The 17142-nt window shown below is 40.8% G+C and overlaps 1 protein-coding gene across 1 annotated transcript in view; it reads left to right on the top strand.

The window, feature by feature from the left end:
- Positions 1-11668: 11668 nt before the first annotated feature.
- The window catches only part of LOC138150695 (nascent polypeptide-associated complex subunit alpha, muscle-specific form-like), an 8434-nt gene continuing 2960 nt past the window's right edge, over positions 11669-17142 (top strand). The window contains exon 1 of the mRNA XM_069074125.1: positions 11669-17142. This exon is cut by the window's right edge and continues 2960 nt beyond it. Coding sequence (XP_068930226.1) covers positions 15093-17142 — 2050 coding nt within the window. The 5' untranslated portion in view covers positions 11669-15092.

Here is a 17142-nt window from a genome sequence, read left to right as displayed (position 1 = left end):
TCATATAAGTCTTCCCAGTTTTTCTGAAACCATCCTGCTTATCATTTCTTTTTTTTTGGGGGGGGTAATAATCTTGCTTTAATCAATCAAACATATATCGTTTACCTAGTTCAGGGGGGAAAAGGTCAACACCCTGAACTTCAGAGTATACAGAGGTTACAAGCATAAGTTACAAGAACATTTCAGCAGACAGGCTTCCAAACAGTCCAACCATTACATACATCCATACCTAATCCCAGTTACCAGAGAGGGAAGCATCAACATCTGGGTTTTTCAAAGATAGGGGGGCTCTCAACAGCTGCCCAGAGTCTCATCTGGTCAAATCACACAACACTTCTCAAAGTGAGTCCCCCTGATCATTTCTTATAACACAATAGTGTTCCACCACAATCATATACCCCAACTTGTTCAGCCATTCCCCAAATGAAGGGCATTCCTTCAATTTCCAATTCTTTGCCACCACAAAAAGGGCTATTATAAATATTTTGTATATATAGGTCCTTTTCCATTTTCTTTAATCTCTTTGGGATACCGACTGGTAGTGGTATTACTGGGTCAAAGGCATGCACAGTTTTATAGCCTTTTAGACTTAGCTCCAAGTTGTTCTCCAGAATGGTTAGATTAGTTCACAACTCCACCAACAATGCATTAGAGTCTCAATTTTTCCACATCCCCTATAGAATTTGTCATTTTCCTTTTCTGTCATGTTAGCCAATCCAATAGGTGTTTTTATGTGCATTTCTCTAATCTGTACTGATTTAGAGCACTTTTTTGAATAAAATTTTATTTTTTCCCAATTACCTATAAAAATAATTTTAACATTTGTTTTTTTTAAATATTTCATTTTCCCAATTACATGTAAAGACAATTTTAAACATTCATTTAAAATTTTTTTGAGTTCCAAATTCTCTCCCTCCCTCCCATCCTTCCCCTCTCCCTGAGACAGTAAGCAATTTGATATAAGTTATACATGTGCAACCATGCAAAACATATTTCCATATCAATCATGCTATGAAAGAGAACACAGACCAAAAAAGGTGAAAAAAGTGAAAAATAATATGCTTTGATCTGCATTCAGACTCCAATAGGCCTTTCTCTGGAGGCAGACAGCATTTTTTATCATGAGTCCTTTGGAATTGTCTTTGAACATTGTATTGCCAAGAATAGCCAAGCCATTCACAGTTCTTCATTGTACCATGTTGTTGTTATCATGTACAATGTTCTCCTGGTTATTCTCACTTCACTCTGTATCAATTCATGTAAGTCTTTTCAGGTTTTTCTGAAGTTATACTGCTCGTCATTTCTTCTAGCACAATAGTATTCCATTATAATCATATACCACAATTTGTTAAGCCATTCCCCCGTTGATGGACATCCTCTCAATTTTCAATTTTTAGAGCATTTTTATGTGACTATTTATAACTTTGATTTCTTCTGAAAACTGCCTATTCATATAATTTGACTATTTATCAACTGGGGAATAGCTCCTGTTTTTATAAGTCTAGCTCTAAGACCTTTATCATAGAAACAATGTAAAACTTTCTTCCCCTTTTCTTGCTTTCCTTCTAATTTTGGCTCCATTGGTTTTATTTGTGTAAAAGCTTTTAAATTTAATGTAATCAAAATTATTCATCTTATATCCTGTGATGCTCTGTATCTATTGTTTGTTAACAAACTCTTCCCTTATTCATAGATCTGGAGGAAAATTTTCCATGATTCCCTAATTTACTTATAATATCACCCTTTATGTCTAAATCTTTTATCCATTTTGACCTTATCTAGGTATGCACTGTGGCATGTTGATCTATGCCTAGTTCCTGCCAAACTCCTTTCCAGTTTTCCCAGAAATTTTGGACAAATGTTTAGTTTTTACCCCATAAGCTTGGATCTTTGGGTTTATCAAACACTAGATTACTATGGTCATTTACTGTGTATTGTATACCTACATGTAAAAATTTTAAATAAAATATTAGCAAAGAGATTACAGCAACATGTCACAAATATCACAACTATGACCAGGTGGGATTTATACAAGGAGTGAAAGACTGGCTCAGTATCAGAAAACTATAAGTATAATTGACCATATCAATAAGAAAACCAACAAAAATCATACAATCATCTCAGTAGATACAGAAAAAAAAACTTTTGACAAAACACAATACCCATTCCTAATAAAACACTAGAAACTACAGGAATAAATGGAGACTTTCAATTTTTTGGAGAGGGGAAGACAGGGAAATTGGGGTTAAGTGACTTGCCCAAGGTCACACAGCTAGTAAGTGTGTCAAGTGTCTGAGGCTGGATTTGAACTCAGGTCCTCCTGCTTCTAGGGCTGGTGCTTTATTCACTGTGCCACCTAGCCTCCCCGAAGCTTTTCTTAAAATAAGTAGTACCTATAAAAAAACAAGAGCAAGAATCAATTGCCAGTAATGGGGATAAGCTAGAAGCCTTCCTAACAAGATCAAGGGTAAAGCAAGAATGTCCATTATCAGCACTAGTATTCAATAATGTGTTACAAATGCTAGCTGTACAGCTCTTTTTGTGGTGGCAAAGAATTGGAAATCAAAGAGATGTCCATCAATTGGGGAATGGCTAAACAAGTTGTGGTATATGAATATAATGGAATACTATTGTGCTATAAAAAATGAGAAGCAGACAGACTTCATAATAACCTGGAGAGACTCACATAAACTGATGCTGAGTGAGGGGAGCAGAACCAGGAGAACTTTGTACACAGTTACAGCCACATCGAATCTGTGATGACTGACTTTGATAGACTGGGCTCCTCTCAGCACTGCAAGGTTATCAGACAACTTCAAAGGACTCATGATGGAAAAGGGTAGAAAGAATTACAGAGTCTGAATGCAGACTGAAGAAAACTACTCTCTCTCTTTTTAGTTTACTTTTGTTTCTTCTTCCTCGTTATTCATTCCATTGATTATAATTCTTTACAACTTGACTACTGTTTAATGTGAAGGTATATGTAGAACTTATATTGGATTGCATGCTGCCATGGGTGGGGGTGGGGGTGGGGGGAGAAAATTTGGAACTGAAAAACTTGTGGAACTGAATGTTGTAAACTAATAGTAAATAAACATTTTAAAATGCTAACTATAGCAATAAGACAAGAAAAAGAAACTGAAGGAATAAAAATAGACAATGAAAAAACAAAACTATCACTTTCTGCCGATGATATGATGGCATACTTAGAGAACCCTAGAAAATCAACTAAAAACTAGTTGAAATAATGAACAACTTTAGCAAAGTTGCAGGGTATAAAATAAACCCACATAATTCAAAATCATTTTTATATATTACCAACAAAACTAGCAGAAAGATAGAGAAATTCAATTTAAAATAACTGCAGACATTATAAAGTACTTAGGAGTCTACATGATAAGACAAATCCAAGAACTATACAAATGCAATTATAAAACACTTTTCACACACAAATTAAGTCAGATCTAAACAACAGGAAAAATATTAATTGCTCATGGCTGAGCCAGTATAGTAAAAATGACAATTCTACCTAGCTTATTTGACTTTTACAGTGCCATAGCAATCAAACTACCAAAGAATTATTTTATAGAGCTAGAAAAAAAAACAACCAAAATTCATCAGCTTCTCTTACTTGCTTTTCAAAATCCTTTTTGAGCTCTTCCATGGCTTGTGACCAAGTCATATTTTTCTTGGATGCTTTGGATGTAGGAGCTTTGACTTTGTTGTCTGCTTCTGGTTGTATGTTTTGATCTTCTTTGTCATCAAAGTAAGATTCTATAGTTTGATTTTTTTCACCAGTTTGCTTATTTTCCCAGCCAATTACTTGACTTTTAAGCTCTTTGTTAAAGTAATGTTCTGCTTCCAGTGTGGAGGTTGTATTGTCCCAAGTTTCAGGGGTTTTGTGCAACTGTTTTCAGAGATACTTCTAGGGACCTGTAAATTTTCAGTTCTTCCAACATGGTATGATCAAAGGAGAGGTGTTTACTCCTCTCCTGGCCTGTACTCTGGTCTGTGAGTAACAACAAGCACTCTTTTCTGCCTTGGCACTGTGAAGAGGATTCCCTCTCTACTACTGCCACTAACTCCACCATGCCAGTGCTCCTCCTCACCCTAGGACCACCACCCAGGACTGCAACCCAGATCAAAACATGGGCAAATCAAGAGAATCCTGCCTCAGTTCCAGCAAAGAGATCCCTGCAATCCTCCTCTGATCAGCCACTTAATCTCCACACTGTCTGTGGGGCAAGAGCTCCCGGAGCAGCCACTGCTGAACTGGGGTGGGGTGCAGTTGGCATGGCAGTGGAACACACACTCCTCTCTCACGCAGGTCTGACAGACCTTTCCCACTGACCTTTTAAGTTGTCTTTGGCGTTTGTGGGTTGACAAGTCTGGAAACCACCCCAGCTGCCAGTGATTCAGTGACCTGAGGGCTGCTCTGCCCCATCTGTGCTAGTGCGGCTCTCGCTGGACTGTATTCTTCTCTCAGACTGGTGCAACAGACCTTTCCTGTCAACCTTCCCAGTTGTCTTGGGCTGGAAATTTGTTTCACCCTGTCATTTTGTGGGTTCTGCTGTTTTAGAATTTGTTTAGAGTAATTTTTACAGGTATTTGGAGGAGTTTCGGAGAGAGTTCAAGCAAGTCCCTCAGGCTTTTACTCTACCATCTTGGCTCTGCCCACCTCCAGTCCCATTCATCTGGAAGAAAAACAATATTAAGGGAATCGATGAAAAAAAAAGTAAAGGAAGGCAACCTAGTAGTACCATATTTCAAACTATATTACAAAGTGGTAATCATCAGAACAATTTGGTATTGGATAAGAAATAGAGTGGTGGATCAGTGCAACAGATGAGGTGTATGATACATGGTAGTAAATGACCACAGTAATTTAGTGTTTGATAAATCCAAAGATCCAAGCTTTTGTAAGCAAGAACTCGTTGTGTGACAAAAATTGTTGGGAAAACTGGAAAGCAGTTTGGCAGAACGTAAGCATAGACGAACATTTCATACTAAATAGCAAAGTAAGGTCGAAATGGGTATATGGTTTAGACATAAAGAGTGATATCACAAGTAACTTAGAGGAGCATGGATCTATGGATAAGGGAAGCGTTTATAACCAAACAAAAAATAGAGAGGATTATAAAAAGTAAAACGAATAATTCTGATTACATGAAATTAAAAAAATTATTACACAAACAAACCCAATGTAGCCAAAATTATAAGGAAAGCAGGAAAAGGAGGGAGGGGGATATTTTTACATCAAGTTTCTCTGATAAAGACCTCATTTCTCAAATAATTAGGGAACTGAGTGAAATTTTTAAAAAATAAGAGCGATTCCATAATTGATAAATGGTCAAAGGATATGAACAGGCAGTTTTCAGAAAAATATCAAAGTTATCAATAGTCACATAAAAAAATGCTCTAAATCACTACTGATTAGAGAAATACACATTAAAACAACTTACGAGGTATCAACTCATACCTATCTGATTGGCTAACATGACAGAAAAGTAAAATGACAAATGATGGGGGGGGGTATGGAAAAGCAGAGACTTTAGGTAGATTTGTAAACTAGTCTAACCATTTTGGAGAATTACAAGTAAAGGGCTATAAAACTGCATACCTTTGACCCAGTAATACCATTAGTAGGTCCATATCCCAAAGATATTAAAGAAAAGGGAAAAGGAACTATATGTACAAAACATTTATAGCAGCTCTTTTTGTGGTGGCAAAGAATTGGAAACTGAAGAGATGCTTTTCAATTGAGGAATGTCTGAACAAATTGAGCTATATGATTATGATGTAACACTATTATGCTATAAGAAATAACAAGTAGGATGGTTTCCGAAAACCCTGGGAAGACTTGTGTGAACTAATGAAAAGTGAAGTGAGCAGAACCATGAAATAAGGTTTAGCCACTCTGACCAAGATAATGACTCAAGAAAATTCCAAGGGATCCATGATGCAAAATTCTGTCCACCTGCAGAGAGAGAGAACTGATGAACTCTGAGTGCAGACTGAAGCATTTTCACTTTATGCTTTTTATTGTGTTTTTTTTTGCAACATGGCTAATATGGAAATATGTTTTATATGACTTTATATGTATAACTGATACTATATTGCTTGCCTTCTCCAAGACAGGAAAGGAACAGGAGAGAGAGAATTTGGAACTTAAAAAAATATTTTTAATGAATGTTAAAAATAAATAAATAATGCATGCCCATAGCTGTGAAAGGTATGTGATCTGTTTCTCTCCTAATTTTTTTATGCTATGATCTTTAATATTAAGGTTTTGTATTCACTTAGAATGTATTAAGGAATATGGAGTAAGGTGTTGGACTAAATCTAATTTCTGCTAGACTACTTTCCAGTTCTTAGTTCTTTCCTAAGTAATTTATGTTTTCCAGTTTATCAAACACTGGGTTATTGCCTGATACTGTTTCTGATTCTCCCTTGTTTGGTCTGTTCCACTAATCTACTTCTCTATTTTTAACCAGTATGAAATGGTATTGACAGCTTATGCTTTAAATTATGATTTGAAGTCTAGAAGTGCTATTCCATGTTCATCACTGCCACATTTCATTATTTCTCTGTATATTCTAGATCTTTTATTTTTCCAAATTAATTCTGTTATTATTTTGTCAAATTATGTAAAGTATCCTTTTGATAGTTTGATTATCATAACATTAAAAGTATAAAGTAACTTTGGTAATATTGTCATTTTTATTACATTGGCACAGCCCAGTTTTGAACACTGAATATTCCTTCAGCTAATCATCATTCTTTATTTCTTTAAGGAGCACTTTGTAATTGAATATATACAAGTCTTTTATGTGCTTTGAGGGACTGATACCAAGATATTTTATGCATTTAAAAATTATTTTGAATGAGATTTTCTTTTCTATTATTGGCTCTTAGATTTTATCTTTTTTTTGGAGGGGGGAAGGCAAGGCAATTGGGGTTAAGTGACTTGCCCAAGGTCACATAGCTAGTAAGTGTGTCAAGTGTCTGAGGCTGGTTTTGAACTCAGGTCCTCCTGACTCCAGGGCCAGTGCTCTATTCACTGTACCACCTAGCTGCCCCAGATTTTGTTCTTAATTTTGTTTTTGATTTCATTAAGAAATTATGACAATTTATCTAAGAAATCATTCATTATGATCATGTGGGGTTCATACCAGTTATACAAAGATGGTTCAACATTAGGAAAACAATAAACATAATTAATCATATTAAAACAAAAACATCCAAAACTGTATGGTTATCTCAATGCATAAAAAAGTTTTTAACAAAATGCAATACTAACTTATAATTTTAAAGAAAACAACCCTACAGCAGGAAATGTGTTGGGTGAAGGGGCAGTTAGATAGATAACACAGTACTACTTAATTTTGAGAGTTTATTTTGTAGCCTGAAACTTTACTAAAGCTATTAATTGTCTCATTTAATATCTTTGCTGATTCCCTAGGATTTTCTAAGTAACCACCCTGTAATCAGCAAGTAGGGATAATTTCATTTCCTCTTTATCTATATCTTTCATTTTTTTTCTCTTGTCTGCTATTGCTTAGCATTTCTAGAACTGTATCGAAAAGTAGTGAAGGAAATGGTACTCTGGTATTTATTAGGAAAGGTCCTATCTAGTATATCCCCATTGTATATGATGCTTGTTTTTGGTTTTAGATAATTATAGCAAACAGTTGCATAGTGCCTATGTGCTAGGTACAATGCTAAGCACTTTACAATTATTGTCTCACTTAATCTTCACAACAACCCTGGAAGGTAGGTGCTATTATTATCCCTATTTTACAGATGCAGAAACTGAGGCAGAGGTAAAGTGACTTGTCCAGGGTCACACAGCTAGTAAGTATCTTGAGGCCAAATTTTAACTCAGATTTTCCTGAAGCCAGGCCCAGCACTCTAGCCTGTGCTGTCTAACTGCCCCCCTTCACCCAACACACTTCCCACTGTAGGGGTTTTTTAAAATTATAAGTTAGTATTGCATTTTGTTAAAGGCTTTTTTCTACATTGAGATAACCATGTGGTTCTGGATATTTTTGTTTTTTTTGTTTGTTTTTTGTTTGCTTTTTGCTTTTTGGAGGGCAACTGGGGTTAAATAACTTGCCCAAGGTTACATGGCTATTTTTTTGTGGGGGTGTTAAGTGTCTGAGGCCGGAGCCAACTGAACCCAGGTCCTCCCAACTCCAACTACAGGGCTAGCGCTTTACTCACTGCACCACCTGGATGTTTTTGTTTTAATATAATTAATTATGTTTATTGTCTTCCTAATGTTGAACCATCTTTGTATAACTGGTATGAACCCAACCTGATCATAATGAATGATTTCTTAGATAAATTGTCTGTTGGATGGGATTTCATTTAAAATTTTTCAATCGACATTGATTAATATATCTGCATTTATATAGAGTTCTCCTGTGTTTTGTTCTTCCCTGGTCTAGGTATCAGGACTATATTTGTCTCATAAATGATGCATTTTCTCTTTATGAGAAAAATTTGTGTAGTATTTGCTTTTTTCATTTATTCATATACAATTTTGAATATCTAAACTTAAAAAGGTTTTGCACAAACAAGTCTTATATAGTAAAAAAAAAAATAGAAGAGAAACAAGGAACTAAGAAAAATCTTTGCAACAATTTTCTCTGATAATAGTCTCATTTCCAAGATTCATAAGGAACTGATTTATGACTAAGAACGGTTTCCCAATAGATAAATGGTTGAAGGCTAAACAGGCAGTTTTCAAAGGAAGTAATCCAGGCTGCCAACAATCATATAAAAAAATTCTCTAAATCACTAGTAACTAGAGAAATACAAATTAAAGTAACTTTGAGGTTCCATCTCATACCTATTAGATGGGCAAAAATGACAAATATTGGAAGGACTGTGGGAAAATGGGTACACCAATACAGTTTTGGTGAAACAGTGAATTGGTTCAGCCATTCTGGAAAGCAATATGGAACTATGCCTAAAAAGTTACCAAACTGTAAATATTTTTTGACCCAGCTATACCACTACTAGATCTATATTCCAAAGAAATTAAATTAGGAGGAAGAGGATCTGTACATACAAAAATATTTACAGTAAGGGAGAGGAATCTGGGAAGATGGCAGAGTAGGTCAGAAAATTCTAAGCTCTCAAGATCTTCCCCCACAAAAGAGTTAGAATAGCACCTTAGGGCGAACAAAGTGTAAGTGGAGATAAATAAGAACAGGGGCATAACCAGGGTCCTCCTGACATAATTTGAGAAGATCAGAAGAAAAATCCCAGGACCAGGTTTGGTCCCTGTAAAGAATAAACACCTCCAGGCTAGGTTCCCCTTTAACAAGCCGCTAGCCTCTTAAACAAGTGGCAAGCCCTGGGGTTAGTTGGTTCAAGAGGCCACCTCAGACCCAGCCACCAGAACTTTTACCCCTGGGATAGCGAGGGAAGTTGGGCGTATGAGTCCAGGAAAATCGAAGGAACCTCTGCTGACCAGAAAGGCCAGACCCAGCTGTGCTGTGAAGAGTGGTGGGGCCAAGAAGGAACCGGCACATGTCCAGTGAGTGCAGGAGCAGTGGGGCAAAAAGCACCTGGCTTGGGCACTTACAGGAGGCTGGTGGTTTGGCTCTGGTTTCAGGATAGAGGGGAGAACTGGAGATCCGGGACAAGAGGAACCATTCCACCCCCCCCCCCCCCCCAAATGCACAGGCAAAGTAGAAAGAATCCAACTATAGAAATCTATTATGGGAATAGGGATGACCAGGGTTCATCTTCAGAGGAGGAAACTGAAGTACAGAAACCCTCAAAGAGTAATGTCAGATAGTCAACTGCCCCAAAAGAATTTATAGAAGACCTTAAAAAAGACTTTAAAAATCAAATGGCAGGGGCAGCTAGTTGGCGCAGTGAATAGAGCACCAGCCCTGGAATCAGGAGGACCTGAGTTCAAAACTGGCCTCAGATACTTAACACTTACTAGCTGTGGGACCTTGGGCAAGTCACTTAACCCCAATTACCCTGCCCCCCCCTACAAAAAGCAAAAAAAAAAATATGACAGAGATGGAGGCAAAACTAAAAAAAAATAGTCCAAGAAAAACAAAAAGGGTATGAAAGGAAAGTCAACCAACTAAAAAAGGAGATTCGGAATCTTAAGGAAGAAAATGATACCTTGAAAATTAGAATTGGGCAAACTGAAGCCAGTGAAATTATAAGAGATCAAGAAATGATTAAACAAAATATGAATAATGAAAAAATGGAAGAGAAAGTGAAACATCTTATAAGAAAAACAACAGATTTGGAGAAGAGATCAAGAAGAGATAATATAAAAATAATTGAACTAACTGAAATTTATGATCAAAAAAAGAATCTTGATACAATAATACAAGAACTAAAGAAAATTGTCCCAAAGCATTAGAACAAGGGGGAAAGTAGAAATAGAAAAAAATCCATTGATCACTACTTAAAAGAGATCCTATGAGGAAAACTCATAGGAATATCATAGTCAACTTCTGAAATCCCCAGCTCAAGGAAAAACTATTAAAAGCATCAAGATAAAAACAATTTAGGGGCAGCTAGGTGGCACAGGGGATAGAGCACCAGACCTGGAGTCAGGAGGACCTGAGTTCAAATCAGACCTCAGATACTTAACACTTACTAGCTGTGTGATCTTGGGCAAGTCACTTAACCCCAATTGACCTGCCCTCCCTCCTCCAAAAAAAAGCGAGGAAAAAAAGCAATTTAAATATGATGGTGCCACAATTAGAATTACACAAGACCTAGCAGCAGAAATATTAAAGAACCTCAGATCTTGGAACACAACATATTGAAGAGCAAAAGAACTGGGGCTCTGGCTAAAAATATCATACCCTGAAAAGTTACCTATTATGTTGAACAAAAAAAAATTAAACATTTGACATAACAAAGACTGATATAAGGGGTCCATAAGGACAAACTGTTTACTTTTTATATATGTAAAATGTAAAATTTATGTCTAAGATTCTTATTAATAATTGGGTAGTTCATAAGAAAGATTGGGGAAAAACCTGGGCATGATATGAATTTAAAAAGTAAAACCTCACTGAACCCCAATGGCCCTCCAAAAAGCAAAAAAAAAAAAGTAAAATCATTTAGAAACAACTAAAAAGAGTAATTATTTTATACAAATGAGATACAAGAGGAAGAATTGATACATAGGAATTAGATGGGGAGGAGGGCTGATAGTTCTGGTAACCTACTTCCATCAGGAATGGGTGTAAGAGGGAACAATACATACATACATACATATATATATATATATATATTTTTTTTTAAAGAGTATAGAAGTCTTCTAAATTCAGAAGAAACAAAATGGTAGGGACATAGGGAGAGGGGAGAGGACAAGGGAGGAATCATTAGAGGGGAGGGTGAAAGAATAGGTAAATAGGAGTATAGAAGGGTATTTAAATTTATGGGAATGGGAGGATAGGGGAGGGATCTTTGGAGGGAGGTAGGATCTTAGGAGGGCAAGGTAATGGGTAAAAGTAAAGTACAGGAGGCAGGAGGTATAGGAAACGAGATATGCACAAATACAAAAACAAAGATCAGGAGTAGAATAGGTTTGGGAATGTATTTGTTTATATATGTATATGTGTGTGTGTGTGTGTGTATAGATCTATAGTTATGGAGAAACATATTTAAACTTTATTGTAGCCTTCTTGGGGGGGGGTTTGGGGAGAGGAAAAAAGGACAAAGTAAAAAAGTGCACAGCAGAGAACAAAAGAAAACTCACAAGGAAGCAAAGATGGACAATTCTCAACACAATGAATACTATTTATCATACAGGCTTTCTTGAAATGAAAATTTATTGTTACATATTTTGAATCCTCTCTTATGTTCTGCTATGCACATGACATGCTTTTATTCCTTTCTAACTTTGTATTTAAGTTCCGGTATTTAAATTTATGATGTTTTTGTTTCTTTACTCTCTATTTGTGTTCTGGTGCTTGAGTATAAAATAAAATGCTGGAAAAATAAATAAAAAATAAAAATAAATACTTACAGTACCTCTTTTTGTGGTAGCCAAGAATTGGAAAATTGGGCTGTCCTATTAGGGGATAACTAAATGAACTGTGGTATACAAATGTAGTGGAACATTATTGTTCTGTAAGAAATGACGTGGACAGTTTCAGAGGAAACTGTGAAGACCTCTATGAACTGATACAAATTGAAGTAAACAGAATCAGTAGAACAATTTATACAATTACCACAGCATTATAGAAAAAAACAACTTTGAAAGACTTTAGAACTCTGATCAATGCAGTGATAAACCATGAGTCCCCAAGATTGAAGATGAAGCATTTGATAAACTTAAAATGCAGAGAGAGAGAGAAATTTTTGGCAGAGCCAATGGGGAATTTTTTTTTACTGGACTATGAATATGAATTGAGTTTTTTTAAATTGTTCAAGGGAGGGTGGTAATGTCAGGGACAGATTAATTTTAAATACTTGTTACTTTAAAAAAATTTAAGTACAACAAAAAAGGTTGTCCAGCTTCTAGAGTAGACTGTGGAGCATCAGTAATAGTAAACTAGTCTTGGAACATAAGTGATTATCTGGATCCTAATGGAGAGTCAGTCAATAAATCTGCTTTGAGCTCCCAACACTCACTCTCTAGCACCCACAGCAGCAGCCAGTATGTTGGTGGTAAATGAGATTTATAGTGTTCTCAATATTGACAATGGTTGGATTTTTGTTTGCTTGCTTAAAAAAAATTATTAAATACCTACTGTGCTCCAAGAAATGGTCTGGAAATCAAAAGACAAAAAAAGAAAGAAACAATTCATATTCTCTCTGACCTTCAGTTGCATTTTTTTTTCTTTTTGGAGGGCGATTGGGGTTAAGTGACTTGCCCAAGGTCACATGGCTAGTTTTTTGTGTTGTGTCCAAGGCTGCATTTGAACTCAGGTCCTCCTGACTCCAGGGCCAGTGCTCTATTCACTAGCTCACCTAGCCACTCCCAGTTGCTTTTTTTTTAACTGAATGATTATTATACTTAGTTTTTAAATTAACAATCATTTAAAAACTCAATCTGACCATCCTACTAACCATCTCCCAGCACCAAGAAAAAAAAAAGAAAAATGCAAACCTATAGAACAAATCCTTTGGTGAATATCTATATAGTCCAGAGGAAAAAATCCTGCATTGACCCTGACTGAAAATGTATCCTTCTTTCTCTAAGTGCATCACCTGTCAAAAGGTGTGATGTGTTTCATCTTCATTCTTTTTTTCTGATTTTTGGAAGGGGGAATGCAGGGCAGTTGGGGTTAAGTGACTTGCCTAAAGTCACACAGCTAGTAAGTGTTAAGTGTCTGAGGCAGTATTTGAACTCAGGTCCTCCTGACTCCAGGACCGGTGCTCTATTCACTGTGCCACCTACCTGCCCCATTCATCTTTATTCTTTTGGATTTGTGGTTTATCACTGTATTGATCAGAGTTCTAAAGTCTTTCAAAGTTATTTTTTTCTCTACAGGGTGTGGCAAAAGTCTTAATGCAGTTTTAAGCTTCAAGAGCTTAAAACTTTTGGAACACCCTGTATAACGCTATGATCACATTATATGAATTGTTCTCCTAAGTCTGCTTTCTTCCATTTATATCCATTCATAGAGGTCTTTCCAGTGGTTTCTAAAACTACCCCTTTATCATTTCTTATGGCACAGTAATATTCCCTTACATCCATATACCACAATTTGTTTAGTTCCCTAATAAGAGGATAGCTCCTTCATTTCGAATTTCTGGCTACCACAAGAAGAATTGCTCCAAATATTTTTGTATATATAGATCCTCTTCCTCTTTCTTTGATTTATTTGGGGGTACAGGCCTAGTAATGTTATAGGTGGATCAGAGAGTATGCACAATTTGAAAACTTTCTGGGCACAATTCCAAATGTTTTTTTTTTAAGAGCCTCACTGAGGCTGGGAGTGCAGAAGCTAAGTGTTGGGCAGATCCCAGTACTGATAATCATTTCTGACCTGATTCAGTGCATCCCTTCTTAGGCAGCTGTGAGCCCTCATCTCTCACCATAATGGTGCCAGATTTAGGGATTTAATAGGGATACCCTATTGTTTTAGCCCACTGAAGCTCTGATCTCCTAAGCTCAAGCATCCACCAACCTCAGCCTCCCAGGTAGCAGGAATTAGAAACATGAACCACCCTAACCAGCTCCTAATTGCTTTCCAGAATTTAACCAATTCAGTTTTGACAACACTCAAATAACATACCAGCATTTTTTCTTTTTAAATCTAGAGCATTTTTCTCATCCATTTTTGCAAGAAGCTTTTCCCATTCCTTATTAATCTTAGTGTTTTCCTTCTGAAATCCTTCATGTGTTATACAGCTTGTTTGTATACTTATTTGCATGTAATCTTCCCCCATTAGACTGTGACCTCCTTGAGAGCACAGACCTTTTTTTGGCCTTTCTTTGTAACAGCAGTACTTAGCATACACAGTACCTGGTCCGTAATAAGTACTTAATAAATGTTTGTTGACTGACTGATTGGTGGCAACTTGGATTTTTTTTCCTTTGAATGAGGGGATTTTCAACACATTGCCATTGTACTCAGAGCTCAGGGTAGAATAAGCTATTTAAGAGCATAAAATGTACTCAGGAAATAATGAGAGGAACCCTTCTTCCTCTTTTATCCCAATGTCGTCTTTAAAAAATTTTTAGGTTTAGAAAATAATTTATATAAATCAAACCCACCACCCCTATAGATAATCATTTTTTTCCAAGAAGCACTGCTCTGCCCTTTTTTTTTCTTTTTTTTTCTTTTCTTTTTTTTTTTTTTTCCCCTTTTTGCCGCAGTTCTGCACTACGCAGCTGTAAGGTTTGCTGCAGTCTCTCTCTCTGGTCCCTAGGGACAGCATCTCCAAAATAAACAGGATTGGTCTCTAGAGCTGGCTGCATCCGTCCAGCGCTCTCGCAGGCTACTCTTGTAGGCTAGGCAAACCTTAGGATGCTAATATCTCGAAAGGAGTCTTAAACGGACTTGAATATCTCTTTTAAATAGATAGGCACCTGTACTAATTTGGATCATCTAATTCTTCATTGCCAGGTTCTTGGTGCTCAGAGGATGTGGAGCGGGAACGCGAATGCGCCAGAGAAGGCCGCCCAGGCCCCAGCCCGGGAGGTGGTCCAGCAGAAGCCGACCCCAGACCCAGCCGTGGAGGTGATCGAGCAGAAGTCGACCCCCGCGCCAGTCCGGTATGGGGTCTTGCAGAAGGCCGGGATGCCCCCAGCCCCTATCCGGGGCGGGCTCCAGCCCAGGGCCAGCCCGGCCCCCGCCCCCGCCCCAGCCCGGGAGGTGATGCGGCAAAAGGCAATCCTGGGCCCCGCCCCAGCCCAGGATGGGGTACGGCCGAAGGCAACCCCGGGTCCAGACCCAGCCCCAGCCCCGGCCCCGGCCCCGGCCCCGGCCCCGGCCCCGGCCCCCGCCCCGGCCCCGGCACCGGCCCCCGCCCCGGGCCCAGCCCCCGGGGGGGTCCATCAGAAAGCCCTGGGCTCCGCCCCTGCCCAGGAGGTGGTCCGGCCGAAAGCAACCCCGGGTCCAGTCCCGGCCCCGGCTCCGGCTCCGGCTCCGGCCCCGGCCCCCGCCCCGGCTCCGGCCCCCGCCCCCGGGGGGGTCCGTCAGAAAGCCTCGGGCCCCGCCCCTGCCCAGGAGGGGGTCCAGCCGAAAGCAACCCCGGGTCCAGTTCCAGCCCCCGCTCCGGTTCCAGCCCCGGCCCCCGGGGGGGTCCGTCAGAAAGCCTCGGGCCCCGCCCCTGCCCAGGAGGGGGTCCAGCCGAAAGCAACCCCGGGTCCAGCCCCGGCTCCGGCTCTGGCCTCAGCTCAGGCCCCGGCCCCCGGGGGGGTTCGTCAGAAAGCCTCGGGCCCCGCCCCTGCCCAGGAGGGGGTCTGGCCGAAAGCAACCCCGGGCCCAGTTCCAGCCCTGGCTCCGGCTGTGGCTCCGGCTGTGGCTCCGGCTGTGGCCCCGGCCCCGGCCCCCGGTGGGGTCCGTCAGAAAGCCTCTGGCCCCGCCCCTGCCCAGGAGGTGGTCCGGCCTAAAGCAACCCTGGGTCCAGTTCCAGCTCCGGCTCCGGCTCTGGCTCCGGTTCAGGCTCCCGTACCCAGTGGGGTCCGTCAGAAAGCCTCGGGCCCCGCCCCTGCCCAGGATGGGGTCCGGCCGAAAGTAACCCCAGGTCCATTTGTAGCCCCGGCTCCGGTTCAGGCTCCGGCCCCCGGGGGGGTCCGTCAGAAAGCCTCGGGCCCAGCCCCTGCCCAGGATGGGGTCCGGCCTAAAGTAACCCCGGGTCCATTTGTAGCCCCGGCTCCGGTTCCAGCCCCGGCCCCGGCCCCTGTGGGAGTTCGTCAGAAAACCCTGGGCCCTGCCCCTGTTCAGGAGGGGGTCTGGCCGAAAACAGCCCTGGGTCCAGCCCCGGCTCCGGCCCCGGCCCCGGCCCCGGCCCCGGCCCCGGCCCCGGCCCCGGCCCCGGCCCAGGCTCAGGCTCCCGGGGGAGTCCGTCAGAAAATCCCGGGCCCCGCCCCTGCCCAGGAGTGGGTTCAGCCGAAAGCAACCCCAGGCCCGGCCCCAGGCCAGGAGTGGGTTCAGCCAAAAGCAACCCCGGGCCTGGCCCCAGCCCAGGAAGGGGTCCAACAGAAAGCACCCTGGGGCCCAGCCTCAGCCCCAGTCCCAGTCCAAACCCCAGCCCCAATCGCAGCTCAGGAGGTGATACCGCAAAAGCCCAACCTAGCTAAGGTGAAGGCCGACCCTGCCCCAGTCCGGATGGTGGCCCATAACAAGGCCGTGCAGGTTCCTGGCCCACCCGGAGAGCTGATGCCGGACCCAAAGCCAGTCCGGGTGGTGCTGCGTCGTCGGAAGTCCAGCATGACCTCAGGCCAGGGGTTGTTCTGCTGGCAGAAGAGCCCCCAGACCTTAGTTCTGGAGGTGGTCCAGGAGAAGCCTCCTGAGGTTCCTGGCCCCGCTCGGGCCCGGGAAGAGGGGGCCCGGAAGAGGGCCTTCGGGAAGGCAACAGAGAAATCGGCTAACCGAGTCCCGGATCATGAGATCCAGGCGAAGAGAGCGAGAAGGGAGCAGAGGAGGAGGGAGAGGAGGGAGAGGAGGGAGAGGAGGGAGAGGAGGGAGA

This window comes from Petaurus breviceps, unplaced genomic scaffold (genome assembly GCF_028583685.1).
Source record: "Petaurus breviceps papuanus isolate PSGF00001 unplaced genomic scaffold, PetGlider_PUasm1.0 90881, whole genome shotgun sequence".
NCBI classification, from domain to species: domain Eukaryota; kingdom Metazoa; phylum Chordata; class Mammalia; order Diprotodontia; family Petauridae; genus Petaurus; species Petaurus breviceps.
This window is presented reverse-complemented; position numbering and strand designations above follow the sequence as displayed.